General features: G+C 39.9%; 1 protein-coding gene across 1 annotated transcript in view; it reads left to right on the top strand.

Annotated features, from left to right (window-relative positions):
- The window catches only part of COL4A4 (collagen type IV alpha 4 chain), a 137,245-nt gene that overhangs the window by 50,812 nt on the left and 60,335 nt on the right, over positions 1-26,098 (top strand). Inside the window, exons 20-25 of the mRNA XM_064372756.1 lie at positions 3,994-4,158; positions 8,556-8,645; positions 9,611-9,774; positions 16,471-16,543; positions 18,238-18,344; positions 20,766-20,949. Coding sequence (XP_064228826.1) covers positions 3,994-4,158; positions 8,556-8,645; positions 9,611-9,774; positions 16,471-16,543; positions 18,238-18,344; positions 20,766-20,949 — 783 coding nt within the window. The remainder of the gene's footprint in view (positions 1-3,993; positions 4,159-8,555; positions 8,646-9,610; positions 9,775-16,470; positions 16,544-18,237; positions 18,345-20,765; positions 20,950-26,098) is intronic.

Below are 26,098 nucleotides of genomic sequence, written 5' to 3' on the forward strand. Positions count from 1 at the left end.
GAAGGCTTTCCTTGTTGACAACTACTTGTAAAATTTAGTTCATTCACCTAATCCTTCACTTAAATCTCCTGCATGAAAGGTGGAAGTAAAAATTATGATTAAAATAACTTTCATTCATAATTACCTTAAAAAACTCTTCTCCCCTCCCCTCAAAATAAAAACAAAAATAAGAAAATGATGGGTCACATTGGCATTTGGTAAAAAGCCTGGGAAAGAGTCCTGTTGACATAAGAACTTTGAGCGCCTTCAGGTGCTACGCTGGTTGATATTCCTAGTAAGATTAGGTATTGAAGCTTAGAGGGTGTTTTCAGTCTGTGAACCTAGGAGAACTGATTAAACCTATGAGGAGAAAAGTCTAGAATAATCGTAGTTTTACTCAGCCTGTCTCTCTTGTTATATTTACTGAGAAGAAGTGAGAAATTTCCTGAGATATTCGACTCAGGAATACTGCTACAAAACTCTCATTTAATCTTCCATCAATCTAGCTTCCGCTTTGCAGAATTCGATGACCACAAAGGTGGAAAAGCTTTGTCTAGTTCATTTAATCTTTAGATAGCACAGCCTTAGCTTAGCTGACCCAAGAGTATATAAATCACATACGGTGTTCTGTTGGTCAGAAAGCACTAAACTCTGGTCTTAGATTTCTCCACTCAGGCTTGTTTATAATAGAATCGTGTCTCCAGCAGATTAAAATTAAAATCTAGTAGTAAGTAACAAGTGTCTCTAGTGGATTAAAACCCAGGAAACCTCTTAATTCACAAGCTTTTAAAAAATGAATTAACCCAATAGCTTTCAAATCTTGCCTATGACCCATAGTAAGAAATGCATTTGATTTTGCATTACATTTATATGCAAAACATATACGTTTACATTACACGAACATATGTATGTATCTATATGTACAAATGATTGAGACAAAAATACACAAAATTATACATTTTTGGTATGTGAAGCACTCTTCTGTTTATTTCTTTTATAATAAAAACATGTAATGCTATCACAACTTACTCTATTGATTTCATGCTCTACAGTTGTGTAGTCAGTATTGCAATATGCCACACACTGTAGCCCATTCTCCCTGTCAGCAGATGGTTAAGTATTCTTGGCAATGGAACAAGGCAGCAGGAAGCACCCAGGTTCATCCAGTGACTGATTGTATTGAGTCCACATCAGGTCTTAGAAATGGCATGAAGACAAGGTGGCAGCCAAATCCACAGGGGCCCATTTTCATTATGTTCTAAGTACAGCAGTGTGTCTAGTCCTAGTGTACATACTTGTATATATAATTTGTAGATAATTGGTAATATCTATAATATTTACTATGTATACAATATCTATAATATCTTATAGATAATTTGGTAATTATCTACCATATTTACCATGAGAAAAGCGCAGTTTCAGAGTCAGACACTTGTAATCAAATCCCACCTTAGCACTTAGTGAAGGCCACATAGTATAGTGTGGTACACTGAAATACGTATACATTTACGCTATGAACTAGAAAAGGTCCAGTTTCTGCTACTTGCAAGCTGTGTGATCTTGGACATGTACTAAACCTCTCTGTACCTCAGTTTTCCTATCTGTAAAACAAGGTCTTGGGGTTGAAAGAAATAATACATATACAGCCTTTAGTCTAGTCTAGTGTATAGTAAAGATTCAATATGTTAGCTATTATTACTATGGATATTTGGCCTAAACTTTCTGTGCCTTATCCGTAAGGTCTACACTTTGCAGGGTTGTTCAAGGAGTGAATATGTTTGTAAGTCTAGTGAAGCCCAGCACATATGGACACAATAATTACAGCCATTAATTTAATGAGCATGCTACATTACTGATTACTGACAGGGTTTCAGTTATCTCTTGCTGAAAAAATTTCCTAAAACTGAATGGTTTGAAACAATAGCAATCAGTACATTACCTTGCACTCTTTCTCCAGTTTTAAGAGTTCAAGAAGAGCTGGGCCTGGCTGGACACCTGATTTCTCTTGTATAGTCTCAAGAGCCTCCATGGGTAGGCTGTGTACTGAGGTTTCCTTGCAATATGGGGGCTTCATATTATTGCTTATATGGTAGCTCAGAACTCCAGTCTCAAGTGTTTTGGCTCACAAGGCAGAAGCTGAATGATCTCTTCTAATGGCCTCATTTGGAGGAAGGAAACACACCACCTTTTGATGGAGAAAGGTCAAAATTCTACCAGAGTGTGTGGGACAGAGCTCCTGTGGTGGCCATCTGTGAAAAATGCAGTCTTCCACAAAGAGGTTCTGGAGCCAGACACACTTAGGAAAAGGAAGCTGTGAGAGGTGACCACTCTCACAAAGGCTTCCAGCTATCTTTTTTTTCTCTTTTTCTTTTTGAGATGGAGTTTTGCTCTTGTTGCCCAGGCTGGAGTGCAATGACATGATCTTGGCTCACTGCAACCTCCAGGCTCACTGCAACCTCCACCTCCCAGGTTCAAGCAATTCTTCTGCCTCAGCCTCCCTAGTAGCTGGGATTACAGGCACCCACCACCATGCCCAGGTGATTTTTATATTTTTAGTAGAGATGAGGTTTCACCATTTTGGCCAGGCTAGTCTCAAACTCCTGACCTCAGTTAATCCGGCTGCCTCAGCCTCCCAAAGTGCTGGGATTACAGGCATAAGCCACCGTGCCCAGGCAGCTTCCAGCTATCTTTAAGCCAAAGACCACAGCAAGGGGAGTAGGATGTCAAGGGGAAGTAGGATTTCCTGCTGTAACATTATTCATTTTGACCTCATCTGAACACACTGAACATTTGAACATTCACTGAGCATGTGCTCTTGCTGATATTACACTATTACACTAAGCTTCTTACATGGATTATTTTATTTAATCCTCATAACAAGCCTCTGGAGGTATATACAGAATACTCAATAAGTTAAATAATCTGCTTAAAGTCCCCTGGGTAGAGAAGGAGAGGCAAGTTCAAATCTGGCACCTCCATCCCTCCCCACCAGCCTGGGCTGCTGTGATAGGTACAATATTTTATGTTCTACATAGATGATTATATGAGTCTATTTTTACCCATGAGGTATGCTAATATGTTTATTTAGATTATTTTTACCAAATTATCAAGGTAGAAAGATTGGAAAAGTAATCCTTTTAATTAAATTGAATATATTTCTTCTCCAATAACTCTAAAGAATGGGGAAAAGGTAAGGAAAATCTGATTCTCTAAACCCAATTCTTTCCACTGTGTACTTATTTCAAAGAAGGCAAGATGGTTTAATGGCTGGGATATTATCTTTATTTTTGAACTGCTTTTTTTTCTTGTAATGCAGTTTATTCAAATTATTATAACTTCTGCTTTGTGGCAGTAATCTGCTCTGTGGAAAAGGAAACTTTATGCATCACTTATTTTTTTTTTCTACTTCTGAAAAATGTCATCTAGAGCATTAAAAAAACAGCTTTATGGAGATATCACTGACATATAAAAATTGTTTATATTTAAGGTATACAGCTTGATGTTCTGATATATGTATACATTGTAGAATGATCACCAAATTCCAGCTAATTAACATCACCTGTCACCTCTACATAGATATCATTTGTGGGGGGTGGGGAGAAGATTTATTTTAGATCTAGCCCGTTAGCAGATTTCAAATATATGATACAGTATTGTTAGCTATCATGTTCCTGCTGTATATTAGATCTCTGGAACTTACTCATCTTACATGACTAAGACTTTGTACCCTTTAACCAATATCACTCCATTCCTCTCTTCTCCCAGCCCCTGAGAACCACTATCCTACTCTCTGCTTTTATGAGTTTGACTATTTTAGATTCCACGTGTAAGTGAGATCATGCAGTATTTCTTTCTGTGTCTGGTTTATTTCACTTAACATAATGGCCTCCAGGTCCATCTCTTTTCCTTTAAAAAATTCTATAACCAAAGCAAGAATGTACTGATCTTGATTTCTTCTACAGAGACATATACTCTGAGAGCATATGTAGTTTTCATTCTTGATTTATCTTGCAGGCATGACAGGACCCCCTGGGCCACAAGGATTTCCTGGTCTTCCTGGGATTCCAGGAGAAGCTGGTATTCCTGGGAGACCTGATTCTGCTCCAGGAAAACCAGGGAAGCCAGGATCACCTGGCCTGCCTGGAGCACCAGGCCTGCAGGGCCTCCCAGGATCAAGTGGTAAAGTAGTCCTTATTCATATTCATTAGCATTTATGCTGCTTTTGATATTTGCAGTGTCATTCAGAAAGCGTAGTTTTTAAAATATTTTAAAAGTTATGTGATGTTTCATGAGCTAAGTTGGTAGTCTTTTACAAAAAAATAAGCTGAAGTTGGACTATCACATCAATTAAAGTATGTGCGATCATTTGGTTAGGAGTTTCAGTGTAAATGATAGAACTTTGTAAAATAATGCAATTTTTATTTTTTACGTGTAGTTTTAGTTTTCATCAGAGTTATATAAGAGCTTGGTTTGTAACTGCCTAATGGGTTTATCTTGCCCACTGCCCAGATAGAGCTGATTTGTCAAGACAGGCAAATTGCAATAAAGAAAGCATTTAGCATACATAGAGCTGGCTAAATGGAAGACTGGAGTTATTATTATTACTAAAATCAGCCTCTCTGAAAATTTGGAGCCAAAGTTTTTTTAAAGATAGTTTGGCAGGCAGGGGTTGGCAGGCAGGGGGCTAGGGAATGAGTATTGCTGCTTGGCTGGGGATGAAATCATGGGGGTGTGGAAAATGATCCTCATGTGCTGAAACCACTTCTGAGTGGGGGCCATGGGACACTTGGATTATGAGTCTTGGGTCTAGGTGGGGCCATCCAGCCATCAGAAATGCAAAAGTCTGAAAAGACATCTCAAAAGGCCAATCTCTAGGTTTTATAATAGTGATATTATTTACAGGAGTAATTGGGGAGATTGCAAATCTTGTGACCTCTGGAATAATAATGCTGGTAATCATTAAGTATGCCTAAATCTTGGTAGAATACAGGCCCCTCTTGTTTTGTTTTGTTTACCTGGTGGTCTTTTATTAGAATTATGCAGACAGTTTAGTTTTGGGAAGGGCTGTAATTATTTAAACTATAACTAAATTCTTTCAAAGTTAGCTCGGCTCATGCTCAGAAATGACCAAGGGCAGTTTAGAGGTTAAAGACAAGATGAAGTTAGTTAGGTCATATCTCTTTCACTGTCACAATTTTCTCACTGTTAGAATTTTTGCAAGGGCAGTTTCAGGTTTAAGAGTCAAACTTTTCTACATGGTGTGGTATAGACAACTGAAATCCCCCACAACTCCTTCTCCTAATCCTTCCTCCTCAAGGGCAATCATTTCATCACATGTGGCTGGATCTTTTGTCACTTGCCTCTATACTGACATTCAATGTATTTATATTGCTATTTCTCAATTTTTCCAATTCAGCGTTATCTTTTGACTTTTCTCTATGGAAGATGAATTTAGCTTTCATTCACCCCCACCCCCACCCCACATGTGCACATTTTCTACTCCCATAAACTACAATACAATTATTGTCACAATTTTGGTTGCATAAATATTCAGAGTTTACACTAAATAGTTGGTTATATAAGGGCTATTCACCAGCTGAGCCTTATAATAGTATAAACTATTGCTTTTCCAGAACATTTTGTCAATTGTTTTGTTTCCTTTGTCTGTTTGCTTGGTTTTCAATATACCTAAAATTTAACCTCAAACTGCCCAGAATTATGTAAATTTTATCATTATACACTCTAACTCATTAACTATTCTATTAGTATTATCTCTTGAATAAATCTCTCCCGCAGCTTTTTGAGTTGTTCAAATTAGGTCAGGTTTCTTTTTTTTTTTTTTTTAAATTTGTTGCCAGAATATTGTCTTGAGATCTTCCTTTACCAATATCCTGAGACTTTCTTTACTCCATCCTCTCTCTTTCTCTAGGGCCCTCTGTTTTCCACATATTTTTTAATGCTTTACTACTTCATTATACTTCCTAGGAAAAAGTATAAATAAAACGGTTAAGTTGGGAGATCTTGCTTGTCTGAAAATGCCTTAATTCTGCTGTGGACTTTGCTAGTTTGGCTGAGTATAAAATTTTAGGTAGGAAATCTTTCTCCCTCAGGATTTTGAGGGCATTTTCTATTGTTTCCTAGCTTCCAGTGTTGGCTACTGAGAACTCATAACATTTAGATGCTTGATTTTTTTTTTTGTTTGAAATCCAGCTTCCTTTCTGGAAGCTCATAGGACTCTTTTTTGTTGTTTTCAGGGTCTTAAATTCCACTTGATTTGCCTTTGTGTGGGTACATTTGCACCGGCTTGCACACAGTCAGTGGGCAGTTTTAATCCAGCATGTAGCCTGCCTTTCTTTTTTCTTTTCTTTTCTTTTCCTATGACAGAGTCTTACTCTTGCTCAGGGTGGAGTGCAATGGTACAATCTTGGCTCACTGTGACCTCTGCCTTCCTGATTCAAGTGATTCTCCTACCTTAGCCTCCTGAGTAGCTGGGATGACAGACATGTGCCATCACACCCACCTAATTTTTCGCATTTTTCAGTGGAGATGGAGTTTCACCATGTTGGCCAGGCTGATCTCAAACTCCTGACCTCAGATGATCTGCCCGACTTGGCCTCCCAAAGTGCTGAGATGACAGGTGTGAGCCACTGTGCCTGGCCCTATATCTTTCTTTTCTGAAAAAGTTTCTTCAAATGTTTCTTTGCATTTGATCTTAGCCAAAAGGCTGAGAAGAGATCAACTGTCCTTTGAAAACATTGTCTCCTCCATTTTTTTCCTCTTTTTTCTCTTTCTGGACTCTATTTATTTGTCAGGAGACCTTCATGCCATTTTTTTTTTAACCTTTACTCTACCACTCTTCACCTGTTTATTTTTCTGTAACACTTCCTGGGAGATTTTCTCAAGTCTACATTCCAATCCTCCACCTGAATTTTTAAATTTCTGCTCTTATGGTCTATTTATCTGTATCTATTTTAATTTCAGGAATTTTCAATTGCTGTTGTTTTCTTTTAATGTTTCCTTTTGTAGCAGGCTGTTCATGTTTCAGGGATCCAATACCCTCCTTCATCTGCTGTTTTAACTATAAAATACATTAAAATAGCTTGCTGCAATGTGTGTTTCTTCTTTTTTTTTTTTTTTTTGGCCGGGTAGTGGGGGATCTATTGTCTTTTTCTACTGCCAGTTTCAGGGAGGGGATCTTTTAGTCTAACTGTTTTTGTGAACAAATCATCCTGTTTTGGACCTCACTGTTGTTCTTCTTCCAGAGGTTTCTTCCTGAATTTTAGGAGACATTTCTGGGATAAATCAAGTTCTTTCGCAGCTTTCTAAGCTTCCTGCATCAAATTCAGCTTTCTTTATTTTTTTAAAGGATCTGTTAAGTTCTTTTACGTGTTGTTGTTGATGATATTCTTCTCCTTTTTCCTTGTCCTGTGGGTTTATGCTTATTTATTTGTATTTATTTATTTATTTTGAGATGGAGTCTCATTCTGTCACCTAGGCTGAAGTGCAGTGGCACAATCTCAGCTCACTGCAACCTCTGCCTCCCAGGTTCAAGCTATTCTTCTGCCTCAGCCTCTCAAGTAGCTAGGATTACAGGCACACACCAACACGGCTGGCTAATTTTTACAATTTTAGTAGAGATGGGGTTTCACCATGAACTCCTGACCTTAAATGATCCACCCACCTCAGCCTCCCAAAGTGCTGGGATTACAGGTGTGAGCCACTGCACAAGGCAGGTTTATGCTTTTTTTTTTTCTTTTTCTTTTTCTTTTTTTTTTTTTTTTTTTTTTGAGACAGAGTCTTGCTCTACTGCTCGGACTGGGGTGCAGTGGCACAATCTTGGCTCATCACAACTTCCACCTCCCGGGTTCAAGCGATTCTCCTGTCTCCCAAGCAGCTGGGACTACAGGTGTGTACCACCATGCCTGGCTATTTTTGGCATTTTCAGTAGAGTTGGGGTTTCACTATGTTGGCCAGTCTGGTCTCGAACTTCTGACCTCGTGATCTGCCTGCCTCGTCCTCCCAAAGTGCTGGTATAATGGGTGTGAGCCACTGCACCTGGCTGTTTTGTATAATATTCTTTTACTGTACTGGGATTTGGGGAGGACGCCAAACTTACTGTTCACATTTTATCTATCATCTTTAACAGACATCTGTGAAATTTTGTTTTTACAAAATTTTGTTTTTACAGAATTTCTGCTTTACCTTTTCTTCACTAGCTAAGGATTGATAACTGAGGGGGGAATATCTTTGCCATACACTGACTCCATTTTTTTATTTGTTTGTTTTGTTTTGTTGTCCATTGTCTTGTTTTGCAGCCCACTAATTTAGGGCTGAGATTAGGGTTGTCCTTATCAATGGTTATGGTAGCAGAAGCATGCCATAACCACTGCATCATCTATATGTATGTATATTCTTATTTCAGAAAGAAAGAATCCTAGGAAAGCAAGAGAGCAAAGAATGTGCCTGGGAAAGGAAACACATCAGGGAGGATATGAGTGCAAAAGTCACTTGCTCTGTAGAGGACAGTCAGAAAAATTATGTGATTCTTTCTGCCCACCTCTTTACTCCCTTCACAGTGACATACTGTAGTGTTGGGAACCCTGGACCACAAGGAATAAAAGGCAAAGTGGGTCCTCCAGGAGGAAGAGGCTCAAAAGGAGAAAAAGGCAAGTAGGAACCAAAGGTAGAATTTCTAGAAGGCAATCACACATGGATGATCGGGGGCATTTCTGAGATGTGTGATGTGGCATTTCATTCAGATCTGTTACTCACCTCAGTCACCCACTAGAGCACTCCAGTAAATGCGATGTGATTAAAAGTCACTGAAAAGTCAAAGCCTTGTACCTTAGAGTATAAAGGAAACAATTGCCTGCCAATAAATTTGCCTGCAAATGGTGACATTGCTTACAAGGTCCTTTTGATTTCTTGAGAGTGGCAGTGATAGGACAGTACTGATGTCTGATTTTTGTGGATCATATATTTCCCAGACTCGTCCATTGCCTGTCTCTCTGTTTCTTCACTCTAAATTGTTTGGAGCCATTCTGGGCAAGTGAGTCAGGTGGGTGTGACTGCATCAGCACGAATGAGGAGTCCGACTATCTTGAAGATATTTGGTTAAGACAAAAAATCTTGATAATTGGAAAATGCATTGTGGTGAATTATCAATTATAATCAATGCAATCAAAATCCTTCTTCAAGTATTATTTTGTCTCCTTAGTTGTTTAGGGTTTGTGTGCTCACCAATTAATGTTTTTAGTTTTTTTTTCAGGAGGAACCAAAGAACAGGCTTTTAAACTTCTAAAAATAAAAAAGTTGTGTTATTTTTAATGTTTCTTCAGTAGAATTGGGTATCAGCTTTTCCCCTAGAATTTGTCAGGATAAATTTATTAAGGAACAGAAACCTCCACTTGTTAGAAATGGTATACCCACCCCACATCCCACGTCTAGGCACCCCACACAGTACCCCATGCTACACCCAGCCCCCACAGCATATACTCTCAATTATCTGCAATAAGAATTAGCATATCAGATTCTTTGTTCTTCATTTATGCTATTGGTTTTGTACAGTAAAGCCCTTATTGGGGATTTTATTCAGGAAATATGACAAATCTGCCATTGATCCTCTGTCTAGGAAATGAAGGACTCTGTGCCTGTGAGCCTGGTCCCATGGGCCCTCCTGGCCCTCCAGGACTTCATGGGAGGCAGGGGAGTAAGGGAGACTTGGGGCTGCCTGGCTGGCTTGGAACAAAAGGTGACCCAGGACCTCCTGGTGCTGAAGGACCTCCAGGGCTACCAGTGAGTACCTCTTACCAGTCATCTTTCCAGTAAAAGAGACACTATATTAGTCCATTTTCACCTACTATAAAGATACTATCTGAGACTAGGTAATTCATTAAGGAAAGCGGTTTAATTGACTAACAGTTCTGCATGGCTGGAGAAGCCTCAGGAAACTTACAATCATGGCAGAAGGGGAAGCAGGCATGTCTTACATGGCAGCAGGTAACAGAGAGCATGAATGGGGAAGAGCCCCCTTATGAAACCATCAGATCTCATGAGAACTCACTCACCATCATGAGAACAGCATGGAGGAAACCCTCCCTATGATCCAATCACCTCCTACCAGGTACCTCCCTTGACACATGGGGATCATGGAGATTACAATTCAAGATGAGATTTTGGTGGGGTCACAAAGCCAAGCCATATCAAATATGTAGAGATAAAAATCAAGGTGCCTCTTTCTAATTTATAGTATGATATATGCTTTATGTTTTGAACCTGTAAACATTATATTAATGACTACAAAAACCGTATATTTATTCATCCATCCATCCATCATTTACTTATTCAACTAATTAGTATTATTGAGCGTCTACTATGTTCTAGGCCTTGTTTCAGGTGCTGGGGGTACAGCAAGGACCAGAGCCCAATCTCTGCCCTCCTAGAGCTTCAGAGAGGACACAGACCATCTAACAGATCAGCAAGTAAATATCCAGTACATCAGGTAGTGATAAAGGCCATCACCATCGATTGTAGTTCGAGTGAAGAGAGAGAGGGGCAGAGCAGGAAATGAAGTCAGAGAACTGGCTTGAGGTTAGGAGGGGTTGCAAAGCATGGGGCTTTACAGATGGGTCAGATCTGAGCCTTTACTCTAGATGACATGGAACAGCCAGGGGAGAGTTTTAAGAAGAGAGAGACAGTAGTTTCAAACAGATCGCACACTCTGGTTGCTCTGTGGAGCATAGACCATACGGACAGGGGACATTAGCTGGGAGATTAGCTGGGAGTCTGCTGTGTAATCCTGGTGAGATATGACAACCAATGCCTTATTGTTGTGGTGCTGGGTGTGGTGCAAGGTGGTCAGATTATGGATATATTTTGAAGGTAGAGCCAACAGGTTGGCTGTTAGATTGGACATAGGATATAAGGAAAAGAGAGGTAAAGGACAGAACCAAGGTTTTTTGTTTGAGCCAGTGGAAGAAGGCAGTTGCCATGTACTGAGATGGGAAGGCAATGGAAGAAATGGCATAGGATGAGGAAAGAAAGGAGTTCTATTTGAGACATTTCAAGTTCGAGGTGCCTATTAGACAAGCAAGCAAGAAGTCAAGTAGGCAGTAGGATGGTATTCAACTTAAGGATTCAGATGAGAGGTTCAGACTGGGGATATAAATGATGGCTTTGTCACAGTTTATGTGATCTTGATGAGATTGATCTCAAAATGGTTCTCATTTGGTGAAAGTTACAGATGACCCAGGTTGAGGCAAAGCCTCTCAGCTGTCTGATTGCTCAGAATAAAAGCACTGCCCAGTGGGGTACTCCTGTGGTGACTGGAGAGAGCCCTCTGTCCCCTCCTTATTGACGAGGCTCAATCCTGGAATGGCCTGGAACTTGATCATCAAGCCCCAAAGGACTCTTTTCCATTTTCCCAAGAAAATCTCATGAAAATAAGGTTCCAACCTGAGGGCCTTAAGTGAAGGTAATGATTAAGGTGTCCCAGCAGTACCCTTGTCACATGTACAAAGCACACTGGCCACCTCTACTCAACAGGAAGCTGGGTCCTTAATGCATGTTTGTACATGAGCAAGGTTGCAATTGTTAAGTAATTTCCATTTTATTGTCTGCTTTTTAAATCCAACGTTTTACCATAGTCATTTTTGCGTGTGTTGCTACTTAATCTTCTTAGTGAAGATTTTAACAGTCCTAAAATATTTTTGTGGCTTCCTGTTGACTTGCTATTTAGGGCTAACATCTTTGAGTGTGGACTGCTTGTTTATTTAGGGTTATCATGGATAAGGTTTACTTACTTCAGTTACTCTAGGGCTTACCTTTTTAGACTGGCCACATTTCTGCTGTCTGTTGTGTATATGATTCTGTCCATATGGCTTCTCTGCTTTAAATTTATCACATTGTGGTCATAGTCAGGGGCCAGGGTCATACGATGGGGCACTAGGGAAGGGAAGGGTAGAGAATGGAGCAGGAGGAGAAGGGGAGGGGAGAGAAGGGAAGAGAAAGAAAGAAAGGAAGGAGAAAAGAAAAGAAAGAAAAGGAGGAAGGGAAGAAGACAGAAGAGAGAGCATGAAAGGTAGTGCAGACTATTGGGTGTTCTCACTCTTGGGGGCTCCCCATCCTCCCTGCATCTCCTCTCTCATCTGCTGGTCTCTGGCCCTAGCAGCCACAGATTGGTAGAAAAGTAGAAAACAGAAAAGTAGGCTTAAGTAATGTGTAATTCTTTCTATAATTGAACCAAGTCTTTGCATTCATTGCCTTAGCCTGACAGTGCTCCATAGAATGGGATTTCCCACCAGGATTCTGTAGTGAAGGCAAGGCACTAGGGCCTAGGAGCAAGTGGACCCAGCTTCAGATCCCATCTCTGACATTTGGGAGCTCTGCAGTCTTCTGAGTTTTACTTGCAGCATTTATAAAATGAATATAACACCACCATCTTCGAAGCTAGTTGGTAAAAATTCAGTTCAGTCATGTGTTTTGCGCACTGTCTAAGGTGCATACCAGTGAATTAAAGTCTCGGAGACTGCAGGGTGCACCAATGGTTGCAAACTGTCACAGGTTGATAAAATTTGGATGTGTGCCTCCTCCAAATCTCTTGTTGAAATGTAATCCCCAGTGTTTGAGGTGGGGCCTGGTGGGAGGTGTTTGGGTTATGGAACACCTCATGAATGGCTTAGCTCTATCCCTTTGGTGATGAGTGAGTTCTTGCCCAGTTAGTTCACAGAAGATCTAGTTGTTTAAAAGAGTCTGGAACCTCCCGCTTCCCTCTCTTGCTCTCTCGCCATGTGATACACTGGCTTCCCGCTTCACCTTCTGCCATGATTGGAAGCTTCCTGAGGCCTCATCAGAAGCTGAGCAGATGCTGGTGCCAGGCTTGTACAGCCTGCAGAACCATGAGCCTCTTTTCTTTATAAATTACCTAGCCTCAGCTAGGTATTTCTTTATAACAACACAAAAACAGACTAACAAACAGGCTATTTCTGACCTGCTGGAATATTTGGTTGTGTCCTCATGGTGTTTGTTTTTGAATTATTAATGTGAGGTTTATGGCTTCTCCTGAGACATTAGAAGTTTATGAACACAATGTTATTGCCTTCCCACCTCTGCTGTGGCTGTGGGATTATTCCCCCCATGCCTACCCACCTGTTCCCTTTGGACTGGACAGGTGCTACCCCTGTAGACATCTGAAGTTGATGTTTCTTGTCTAATCTGTGTGTAGAACAATTAGGACCTACCTGGCAGAGAGGTTTGTTGTTTTTTTTTGAAGTGGAATTTTTTGTCGTCCAGGCTGGAATGCAATGGCACAATCTCAGCTCGCTGCAACTTCTGCCTCCAGGATTCAGGTGATTCTGTTGCCTCAGCCTGTTGAGTAGCTGGGACTACAGGCATGTGCTGCCATGTCCAGCTAATTTTGTATTTTTAGTAGAGACGGGGGTTTCACCTTTTTGGTCAGGCTGGTCTCAAACTCCTGACCTTGGGTGGTCCTCCCACCTCAGGTTCCCAAACTGCTGGGATTACAGGTGTAAGCCACCTTGCCCAGCCCAGAGAGGAGTTTTTGTTGCTGCTGGGCTTCCTATTGTTAAGAGTAGCAAATGTGTTTGGTGATCTCAGGTCTTAAAACTGTGAAAAGTAGCTCTCTATCTGAAGCTGCTGAGAACGTTTACCCCAGGAACCTCTTAGGCTACACATTTATTTCACTAGAGCCTAAGTGCCTGAAGGCAAGATTGTCTAGTTAACTGCTGTATTCTCAGTACTCAGAGTAATGCCTGGTTCTATGTAGTTTTCAAAATGGTTCCTTAATGTTTTCAGTAATTGTTTCTTTAATGAAATCCAATAACAGCATTGATAATTTTTTTCCTTATTAGCTCATAATTTTTTCCTTATTAGCTCAAATAAGTCTATGATCTATGCTAGTACTTAAAATTCTACACCTACAGAGCATTAGAGCAATTCATCAAACATTCAGAGTCTCCAATGTGCTAAGTAGTAAACTGCTCAGACTCCTGGGGTGTGTTCATTCTTCCAATGTACCAAAGTCTTATTTACTAAGCAGACCACATTTTTCTCATTCTGGAAAGATGTTGGTGCAAATGCTATGCGAACAGTTTTCTGTCCTGATAATTTATTCATCAGAAGGGCATTTTTTTATCCATTTATTGGATAGGATACCATATGCCATACACTTTGGCCATACCCCATTGCGACTTATGACTAGCATATATAGGAAAAATAAGAATAAAACAAAACTCAACCTACAGTAGTACTTTATGGTTTCTAATTCTTTCTAATGTATTGTAAGAAATTTGTTCTACCCACCTTTTTGATGGGTCACAGACATTTGTTACAAACAGGGTAGTACACTAGAATGATATCGAGTTGTGTGGACATATTTTTTCTCTAGGAAAAAGGCTCCCAACCCTTCTGTCCATTTGAGTTTTTATGCCTGTTGTGTGAGTTTTTGGCTTCGTCTTCACCATTACTGCCTGATGATTGCTGATGCCAGTGTGCTTATCTCTATGGGTACTCTCCTCTCCTCTGTAGCTCACAGCTTATAAATGAATAGGGCCAGTTAAAAAAAGATAGCTAAGCTTGTGCGAACACACTGTTAGACTGTGTGAAGATAAGGCAAGATCAGGTTGGTGGCTCACTCTTGTAATCTCAACACTTTCAGAGGCAGCAGGATCCCTTAAGGCTATGAGTTTGAGACCAGCCTGGGCAATAAAGCAAGACCCCATCTCTACGCTCAAAAAAGTAAAAACCAATTAGCCAGTCATGGTGGCATGCACCTGCCATCCTAGCTACTCGAGAGGCTGAGGTAGGAGGATCGCTTGAGTTTAAGGCTGCAGTGAGTTGTGATTGCACCACTGTGCTCCAGCCCAGGGGATGAAATGAGACCCTGTCTCAAAAAAAGAAAGAAAAAAGAAAACATGACAAGTTAGTGGCATCTGTGGGAGCAAAGCAGCTGGCCTGCTCAATCGTTTTTACCATCCTCCAATTTCTTGACTGTGGATTTTTTATTATTGCTATCACTAGGTAAGTAACCTTGGACTCTGTATGATGCTTCTATAATGATATTTGATGTGCTTGGCCACCCTAATATACTGACAATAGGTTCATATAGTTACAGATATAGAGATAGAGACAGAGAGATAGATATAGATTTTTTTTTTCTTTTTGATGCAGAGTCTTGCTCTATTACCCAGGCTGGAGTACAGTGGCATGATCGTGGCTCACTGCAACCTCTGCCTCCCAACTAGCTATTATTACAGGTGTGTCCCATGATGTCCAGATAATTTTTGTATTTTTAGTAGGGATGGAGTTTCACCATGTTGGCCAGGCTAGTCTCAAACTCCTGGCCTCAAGTGATCCACCCTCCTCGGCCTCTCAAAGTGCTAGGATTACAGATGTGAGCCACCACGCCTAGCCAGGTTCCCATAATTTTGACATGGTTTGATATTCAATAATATGTAACACTTAAAAAGCATGACTCAAATTGTTTGGTTTTTGAGCAATGTGGTTAAGAGATCATGAGCCTATTAGCCAAAATTAGCTATTTACCTGCTATACAAAAGAAATATATTAACTGCAGCAAAGATTCTTATTTCCTCTTCTGCTCATCAGCTTTCCTTAGCAGCACATCACTTCCATGCATTTTGCACTGCAAACTTATTCTTAAACCTCTACCTTCAGCTTCAGTGGCATCTCTTGTGGTTATCCCACTCTCTTCCTTCCTCTCCACTTCACATTACAAAGCCCACGATAATTAAAAATTTTTAAGTATAAATTGTAATTTGAAGGCTGGGCATGGTGGCTCATGCATGTAATCCCAGCACTTTGGGAGGCCAAGGTGGGTGGATCAGCAGTGAGGTCAGGAGTTGGAGACCAGCCTGGCCAACATAGCGAAACCCCGTCTCTACTAAAAATAAAAAATTAGCAGGGCATGGTGGCACATGCCTGTAGTCCAAAGCTACTTGGGAGGCTGAGGCAGGAGAATCGCTTGAACCCGGGAGGAAAAGTTTGCAGTGAGCCGAAATTGTGCCATTGCACTCCAGCCTGGGCAAAAAGAGTGAAACTCCATCTCAAAAAAAAAAAAAAAAAAAAAATTGAGGTAGTTGACTCACAAGAGGTTACACAGTCATGAAGTTCCCATATATGCTTTCCCCAGCTTCCGCAGTGATACATAAACACAACCATATTTGCATAACCACAGTACACTCTCAAACCCAGGAAACTGTCATCAATTTATTCCTCTTAACTCCAGTACAGATCGTATTAAGATTTCACCAGTTTTTACATTTTACATGCAGTTCAAGAGCCTCAGTTTTGCAAGACAGGACTACCTTGGAAGGCAGGGAAGGGGATGAGACCAAGAATGCCAAGCTAGAATCTTTAACGAGATTTAGGAGGAAGAGAGAGATTCAATATGCACAGATGTAACTGTTGACCCATCACAATTAGTCTAATTTGTTGCTCTTATTTTTCACCAAGGGAAAGCCTGGTGCCTCTGGACGACCTGGCAACAAAGGGGCAAAGGGTGACATGGTTGTATCAAGAGTTAAAGGTAAGCATAATCAATCACTTAACTCCCTATTTTATGAATGATGTATGGACCCTCCTCTTGCAGTAATTTCCCCTGTGACCACAGATCAATTCTATACAATTTAGGATGGTTGAAATTACTTAAAAAAAATACTTCCTGCCCTTCATAGGGTTGTATGATGTGGAGCCAAATCCCCTGTCTCTTATTTGAAAACATAAATATTCCTTTAGTCACACATTCACATCTTCATTATAGTGAACTTGGATTTGAATCAAGCCCTCTTTTCGCTTGGCTGGTGTTTATTCACTGCATTACAGTACTCTGTATTAGTCAATAATATTTTAGTTATAAGTGAAAGAAGCCCAGCTTGAAATAGGTTTTTTTTTCAAGTAATTTATTGACCTAAACAAAATGTGAAAGATTAAAAGGTAAGGTCTTTTATTAGCAAGGCTTCTCCAGGGACAGAACTAATAGGATATATGCGTATATGAAAAGGAGTTTGTTAAGGAGAATTGCTTACATGATTGCCAGGTGAAATCCCACTATAGCAGTCTGCAAGCTGAGGAGCATGGAGCCAGAAGTGGCTCAGCCCAAAAAGTAGTGGCTTTCCTACTTTTAAGTCCAAAAGCCTCAAAACTAGGGAAGCCAACAGTGTAGCCCTTAGTCTGTGGCTGAAGGCCCGAGAGCCCTGGCAAACCACTAAGTTTAAGAGTCCAAAGACTAAAGAACCTGGAGACTGATGTCCAAGGGCAGGAAGCATCCGGCACGGGAGAAAGATGAAAGCCGTTAGACACAGCAAGCCTCCCACTTCCACCTGCTTTGTTGCAGCTGTGCTGGCAGCTAATTGTATGGTGCCCACCCACATTGGGAGTGGGTCTTCCTGTCCTAATCCACTGACTCAAATGTTAATCTCCTTTGGCAACACCCTCACGGACACACCCAGAAACACTTTGCCAGTCATGTAGGCATCCTACATTCCAATCGAGTTGACACTTAATATTAGCCATCACAGGTTTGCATTGGGACAACCAGATCCAGACCTCAGTGGCATCAAGAGGCTGTCCCTGCATCTTTCATCTCACATTGCACCATCTATATTTTCTCCCATCAGACTGATTTTCATACCCCCAGGCAGCTCCAAGTTCTTACATCTAGAGATGGAGAGAGTTCCACTTTGTCAGCTCCAAATAGAAGAATAATTGCAGAAAGGACTGATTAGCTTAAGGCAAGTGCCCAACCACGAACCATTCCCCCTTCCCCATTACCAGGGATAGAGTCCTGTGTTTAGCTTCACACAAGTAGGGGAAGATTCTGTAATTGGCACCTTTGCGTACCAGCTCCTTGTTGGGATGGGAAAAGGAGCGTTTCCCAGGTAAAGAGATTCAATGGTTCTAGCAATTGCCATTCTTCCCTCTGGCTTTGGCGTGTTTTATGTGACTTGGGCAATTGAGATACTCAGGAAACTATACTAACCCAGAGTCAAGGTCACTTACTTACTTTCTTTCTTTCTTTCTTTCTCTTCTTTTCTTTCTTTCCTTCCTTCCTTCCTTCCTTTTCTTTCTTTCTTTCTCTTTTTTCTTTCTTTTCTTTCCTTCCTTCCTTCCTTCCTTCCTTTCATTCATTCATTCTTTCTTTCTTTCTTTCTTTTTTCCCTCTCTATCCTACTTTACCCCTGCTGTTAAAGAGCTTGAATATGTTTTGGCCTCTATTCCCAGGGAACAAAGGAGAAAGAGGTCCTGATGGGCCCCCAGGATTTCCAGGGCAGCTGGGATTACATGGTCTGGATGGACGTGCTGGAGAAAAAGGGGATCCAGGACCCCCAGTATGTATAATTCTTCTCTTGTTGGAATTTAACTTTCTTATATGGTCATACAAGCAACTATTTCCCCCTTCTCTGTGTGCCAAGCTGAAATTCAGTAAAATATCAACATGCCACAAATTAGAATCACCTTTGGCACCCTGACACCAAAAGACGATTGTTATAAATGGTATTGGAGATGGTATAAAATCCTCACTGGCAGTTCAGTCCTAGCAAGACTTTCGGTCCTTGGTCTTTGTATTATTCTCGTGGTGTTTACTTTCTCCTGAGAAAGAAACTTGTGTCTTAGAAGGCTCCCACTGATTTTAGGTGTTTTCAGTCGACTGTCGGGTAGAGGATGGAGCTTGGGTCCCAATACTTAGTATCAGTTCTGTTTCCTGGAGAAGATGCACATGGGGAAAGTAGTGAGCATGAAAGGGTGAACTCATGCAAATCCACAGAGTCAAGGCATTGGCTGATGGAAAAATCTCACTGATAAAGGATATTGCTGCATAGACGTGTTTTTGGTGGACATCAGGTGTAGGTAATTAAAGTCATAAAAGAAGAGGATGAGATGATCCAATGCTTAGAAACTTAAAATATCTTAAATATATGCAGTAGTTTTGAATGCTTACAATGTCACGTAAGCCAGGCCAGATGTTTTCCTCATAACAGCAATCTTCTGTAAAGCAATACCTTTCCAATTTTACAGTAAGAAAATAGAGGCTTAGCATCTGATACTCAAGGCTACCCATCTGTCAAGTAGGCAAAATAGGAGTGAAAACTTGCCTGTCTTCAAAGTGCATGCTATTTCCACCAAACTGTGCTGCCTGCCGTATATAATGGGAAGCCATTGAGAGTGCTGCCATAGGGAAAGACCATGTCCTGATTCTACAGGAACCCCTTCAGACAGAATACAAGCGACTAAGAGAGAGAAGCCTGGAAATTGGCTTAGACGGTGTTTATAGCTTTCTGACCTTTCTCCTGGTTACAAGTATGTGAATGATCTCTGCTTTAGGCTTGGTAATCTCTGCTTATTTAATTCTTCCCCTTAAGGAGCTACTTAGAAATCGTTGTCACTGAGTGGACATTGTCATAATGTACTCATCTAATTGATGAGTGTTCTATATAGATCAAACTGGGAGAGGAATTTCTACAATGTTCACTGAGGTCTTCCTAGATTCATGGAAACAATCCAGATCCATAAGACTGCTTTAGACCACATTGGAGACCATACCATTTAGAAGGATAAAAGGTCCCTCAAAATGCCAGCAGGACAGTGTCAGATATTCCTTGCATTTGAGAGTCCTTTCAGCTGTTCAATCAGTTGGGGTGCAAGAAGGATGAGACCCACATATGGCAGACATGGAGGCAGCCCTGACTTGAAAGCCTCCTTCCCCATGGGAGCTGTTATCCACTGCACAGCTTTTGAGGACCCCACCAGGGATTGCCAGTGAGGGAACCCCTGATGCAGGCTCCCCAGAGTTCTTCCAGATAGATGCAAATTTTGCAAGTGGGGATTGATTTTGCTAAAAGCAATACTGTCTAGGAATGTAGTTGACAATCTAATTTTTATCAGAGAATAGAACTAGACAGTTAACCGAAAATCAAATTCTCATGCAGGAGGGAGAAGGACTTGTTAGGCTTTTACCCAAATGGGTGGAGGATGATGGAGTCTATCTATGTATCTTCTCAAGAGAATGCAGGAAAACAATTTCAAATACATAAGAATGGTGTATTTGATTTGTAAGCTCACCACCTCCCTTGATCTACTTATTTCTATATTTTATGACATATGATATTAGAGAGTGGTTTGACATAAAATCTCTTATTCTGTATTTAAGGCATATCACACACATTATTTCTAGTATTTGAGGCATAACACACATGCTCATATCATATATATGTATATAAAGATGTAAAATGTGTTTTTTGGCCAGACACAGTGGCTGACGCCTTTGGGAGGCCAAGGAGGGTGGATCACTTGAGGTCAAGAGTGTGAGACCAGACTGGCCAACATGGTGAAACCCAGTCTCTACTAAAAATACAAAAATTAGCCAGGCGAGGTGGCAGCTGCCTGTAATCCCAGCTGCTCGGGAAGCTGAGGCAGGAGAATTGCTTTAACTCAGGAGGCGGAGACTGCAGTGAGCAGAGGTAGCACCACTGCACTCCAGCCTGGGTGACAGAGAGACACTCCATCTCTCTCTCTCTCTCTCTCTCAATATATATATATCATATGTATATTTATATATTATAATATACATTAAATATATATTTAAAATATTAAGAAGTATCCAAGTTAATTATTTTAAAATTACATTTGCTACAGAGTACCTGTCTCCTGAAATTATGGACTTTTGCATGTGTTTCTACAACCTATAATGACTGCTTTGAGTTCATGAACTTTCAATGGTTGGTAATTGACTCATGACGTAACATTCCCAGGGGGATCATGAAGATGCGATCCCAGGTGGTAAAGGATTTCCTGGACCTCTGGGACCCCCGGGCAAAGCAGGACCTGTGGGGCCCCCAGGACTGGGATTTCCTGGTCCACCCGGAGAGCGAGGCCACCCAGGAGTTCCAGGCCGCCCAGGTGTGAGGGGCCCTGATGGCTTGAAGGGTCAGAAAGGTAATTTAAAAAAATTTATTTATTTCATTAGCTCTGGGGTACAAGTGTGTTTTTTTTTTTTCTTACATGGAAGAATTGTATAGTGGTAAATTCTGACATTTTAGTGTACCCATCACGTGAGTAGCATATATTTTACTTAATGTGTAGTTTTCTTTATCCCTAGACCCTCCTCCGCCCTCCCATTTTTTCTCTTTTCAGTATTCAAGTGTTTTTCTTTTTCCTTTTTTAAATTTTATTTTATTTTAAGCTGAGATACATATGCAAAACGTGTGGGTTTGTTACATAGGTATATATGTGCCATGGTGATTTGCTGCACCTATCAACCCATTATCTAGGTTTTAAGCCCCGAGTGCATTAGGTATTTGTCCTAATGCTCTCCCTCCCCTTTCCCCCAGCCCCTGACAGACCTCAGTGTGTGATATTCTCCTCTTCGTGTCCATATGTTCTCATTGTTCAACTCCTACTTTTGAGTGGGAACATGCGGTGTTTGGTTTTCTGTTCCTGTGTTAGTTTGCTGAGAATGATGGCTTCCAGCTTCATTCACATCCCTGCAAATGACATGAATTCATTCTTTTTTATGGGTACATAGTATTCCATGGTGTATATGTGCCACACTTTCTTTATCCAGTCTATCATTGATGGGTATTTGGGTTGGTTCCAAGTCTTTGCTATTGTAAACAGTGCTGCAATAAACATATGTTTGCATGTGTCTTTATGGTAGAATGATTTATAATCCTTTGGGTATATACCCAATAATAGGGTTGCTGGGTCGAAAGGTATTTCTGGTTTTAGATCCTTGAGGAATCGCCACACTGTCTCTCACAATGGTTGAACTAATTTACACACCCACTAACAGCATAAAAACATTCCCATTTCTCTACATCCTCTCCAGCAGCTGTTGTTTCCTGACTTTTTAATGATCACCATTCTAACTGGCATGAGATGGTTTTTCATTGTGGTTTTGAGTTGCATTTCTCTAATGACCAGTGATGATGAGCTTTTTTCCTTGTTTCTTGGCCACATAAATGTCTTCTTTTGAGAAGTGTCTGTTTGTATCCTTCACACACTTTTTGATGGGGTTGGTTTTTTCTTGTAAATTTGTTAAGTTCCTTATAGATTCTGGATATTAGCCCTTTGTCAGATGGGTAGATGGCAAAAATTTTTTCCCATTCTTTAGATTGCCTGTTCGTTCTGATGACAGTTTCTTTTGCTGTGCAGAAGCTCTTTAGTTTGATTAGACCCTATTTGTCAATTTTGGCTTCTGTTGCAATTGCTTTTGGTGTTTTCGTCATGAAGTCTTTGCCCCTGCCTATGTCCTGAATGGTATTGCCTAGGTTTTCTTTTAGGATTTTTATGGTTTTGGGTTTTACATTTAAGTCCTTAATCTGTCTTGAGTTAATTTTTGTATAAGGTGTAAGGAAGGGGTCCAGTTTCTGTTTTCCACGTATGACTAGCCAGTTTTCCCAGCACCATTAATTAAATAGGGTATATTTTTGCCATTGCTTGCTTTTGTCAGGTTTGTCAAAGTTCAGATGGTTGTAGATGTGTGGTGCTATTTTTGAGGTCTCTGTTCTGTTCCATTGATCTGTACATCTGTTTTGGTATAAGTACAATGCTGTTTTGGTTACTGTAGCCTTGTAGTATAGTTTGAAGTGAGGTAGCATGATGCCTCCAGCTTTGTTCTTTTTGCTTAAGATTATCTTGGCTATACATGCTCTTTCTTTGGTTCCATATGAAATTTAAAGTAGTTTTTTCTAATTCTGTAAAGGAAGTCAATGGTAGCTTGATAGGAATAGTATTCAATCTATAAATTACTTTGGGCAGTATGGCCCTTTTCACAATATTGATTCTTCCTATCCATGAGCATAGAATGTTTTTGCATTGTGTGTGTCCTCTATTTCCTTGAGCAGTGGTTTGTAGTTCTCCTTGAAGAGGTCCTTCACATCCCTTGTAAGTTGTATTCTTAGGTATTTTATTCTCTTTGTAGCCATTGTGAATGGGAGTTCACTCATGATTTGGTTCTCTGATTGTTTATTGTAGGTGTATAGAAATGCTTGTGATTTTTGAACATTTGATTTTGTATCCTGAGACTTTGCTGAAGTTGCATATTAGCTTAAGGAGTCTTTGGGTTGAGATGATGAGATTTTCTAAATATACAATCATGTCATCTGCAAGCAGAGGCAATCTGACTTCCTCTCTTCCTGTTTGAATACCCTCTATTTCTTTCTCTTGCCTGATTGCCCTGGCCAGAACTTCTAATACTATGTTGAATTGGAGTGGTGAGAGAGGGAATGCTTGTGCTGGTTTTCAAAGGGAATGCTTCCAGCTTTTTCCCGTTCAGTATGATATTGGCTATGGGTTTGTCATAAATAGCTTTTATTATTTTGAGATATGTTCCATCATTACCTAGTTTATTGAGAGTTTTTAGCAGGAAGGAATGTTGAATTTTATCAAAGGCCTGTTCTGCATCTGTTAAGATAATCATGTGGTTTTTGTCATTTGTTCTGTTTATGTGATGGATTATGTTTATTGGTTTGCATATGTTGAACCAGCCTTGCATCCCAGGGATGAAGCCGACTTGATTGTGGTGGATAAGCTTTTTGATGTGCTGCTGGATTCAGTTTGCCAGTGTATTATCAAGGATTTTCAAATCAAACTTCATCAGGGATATTGGCCTGAAATTTTCTTTTTTTTGTTGTGTCTCTGCCAGGTTTTGGTATCAGGATGATGCTGGCCTCATAAGATGAGTTAGGGAGGAGTTCTTTTTCTATTGTTTAGAATAGTTTCAGAAGGAATGATACCAGCTCCCCTTTGTACCTCTGGTAGACTTCGGCTGTGAATCCATCTGGTCCTGGGGTTATTTTGCTCAGTAGCCTATTAATTATTGTCTCAATTTCAGAACCTGATATTGGTCTATTCAGGGATTTGACTTCTTCCTGGTTTAGTGTTGGGACACACTCCTCCTTCTGGGTCTCTGCAGTCCATTATATCAGTCTTATGCCTTTGCATACTTCCTCACTTAGCTCCCACTTATAAGTGAGAACATACAGTTTTTGGTTTTCTATTCCTGTGTTACTTCACTTAGAATTATGACCTCCAGCTCCATCTAAGTTGCTGCAAAAGCCATTATTTTGTTCCTTTTAATGGTTGAATAGTATTCCATGAGTTTTGTATACCACATTTGTTTTCTACTCATTAGTCAATGAGCACTTAGATTGGTGCCACATTTTTGCAGTTGTAAATTGTGCTGCTATAAACATATGTGTGTAAGTGTCTTTTTCATATAATGACTTCTCTTCCTTTGGGAAGATACCCAGTAGTGGGATTGCTGGGTCGAATGACGGATCTACTTTTGGCTCTTTAGGGAATCGCCATACTTATTTTCTACAGAGGTTGTACTAATTTACATTCCCATTAGCATTGTATAAGTGTTTCCTTTTCTCCACATCCATGCCAACATCTGTTGTTTTTTGCCTTTAAATAATGGCCATTTTTGCAGGAGTAAGGTGATATCTCATTGCAGTTTTAATTTGCATTTCCCTAATGATTAGTGATGTTGAGCATTTTTTCATATGTTTGTTGGCCATTTGCATATCTTCCTTTGAGAAATGTCTATTAATGTCCTTTCCCCTCCTTTTAATGGGATTATTGCTTTTTTCTTGGGGATTTGAGTTCTTTTTAGATTCCAGATACTGGGCCTTTGTTGGGTGCATAGTTTGCAAATAGTTTCTCCCATTCTGTGGGTTTCTTTTTATTCCATTTACTTATTTATTTTGCTGTGCAGAAGCCTCTTAGTTTAATTGGGTCCCATTTATTTATTTAGTTTTTCTTGCATTTGCTTTTGGGGTCTTATTCATGAGATCTTTGCCTCAGCCGATGTATGCAAGAGTTTTTCCAATGTTGTCTTCCAGAATTTTTATAGTTTCAGATCTTATATTTAAGTCTTTGATTCATCTTGAGTTGATTTTTGTATAAGGTTAGAGATAGGAATCCAGTTTTATTCTTCTAATGCATGTAGCTTGCCAGTTCTCCCACCAACATTAATTAAATAGGGTGTCCATCCCCCAGTGTATTGTTTTTGTATGCTTTGTTGAAGATCAGTTAGCTGTATGTATTTGGCTTTGTTTCTGGATTCTCTATGCTATTCCATTGGTTTATGTGCCTACTTTTATACTAGTACCATGCTATTTTGGTAACTGTAGCCTTGTAGTATAATTTGAAATTCAGTAATGCGATGTCTCCAAATTTGTTCTTTTTGCCATAATTTTTCTAATTGCTTTGTCTATTCAGGCTCTTTTTTGGTTCAATATGAGTTTTAGGATTGTTTTTCCTAATTCTATGAAAAATGATGTTCATATTTTGATGAGAATTACATCGAATCTGTAGATTACTTTTGGCAGTGTGGTCATTTTCACAATATTGATTACCCCAATTCATGAGCATTGGATGCGTTTCCATTTGTTTGTGTCATCTATGATTTCTTTCAACAGTGTTTTGTAGTTCTCCTTTTTGAGCACTTTCACCTCCTTGGTTAAGTATATTTTTAGGTATTTTATTTTATTTTTTGCAGCTGTTGTAAAAGAAATTGAGTTCTCGATTTGATTCTCAACTTGATTGTTGGTGTATAGCAGTTCTACTAATTTGTGTACAATAACCTGAGACTTTACTGAATTGGTTTACCAAATCTAAGAGTCTTTTTGAAGAGTCCTTAGAATTTTGAAGGTGTACAATCATATTATCTGCAAACAGTGATAGTTTGACTTCCTTTTTTTCCAATTTTGATGCTGTTTATTTATTTCTCTTGCCTAATTGCTCTGGCTAGTACTTTCAGAACTATATTGAATAGGAGTGGTGAAAGTGAGCATCTTTGTCTTGACCCTGTTCTCAGGGCGAATGCTTTCAGCCTTTTCCCATTCAGTATGATGTTATCTGTGGGTTTGTTGTATATAGTTTTTGTTATTTTGAGGTAGGTCCCTTCTATGCCTAGTTTGTTGTGAGTTTTTGTTGTAAAGGGATGCTAGATTTTGTCAAATGCGTTTTCTGCATCTATTGAGATAATCATATGATTTTTAAAAATTATGTTTATGTGATGGATCACATTTATTAACTTGCATATGTTAAAGCATGCCTGCATCCCTGTGATGAAACC

Source organism: Aotus nancymaae, unplaced genomic scaffold (assembly GCF_030222135.1).
Source record: "Aotus nancymaae isolate 86718 unplaced genomic scaffold, 86718_ANA_hifiasm-v0.15.2.pri h1tg000008l, whole genome shotgun sequence".
NCBI lineage: Eukaryota > Metazoa > Chordata > Mammalia > Primates > Aotidae > Aotus > Aotus nancymaae.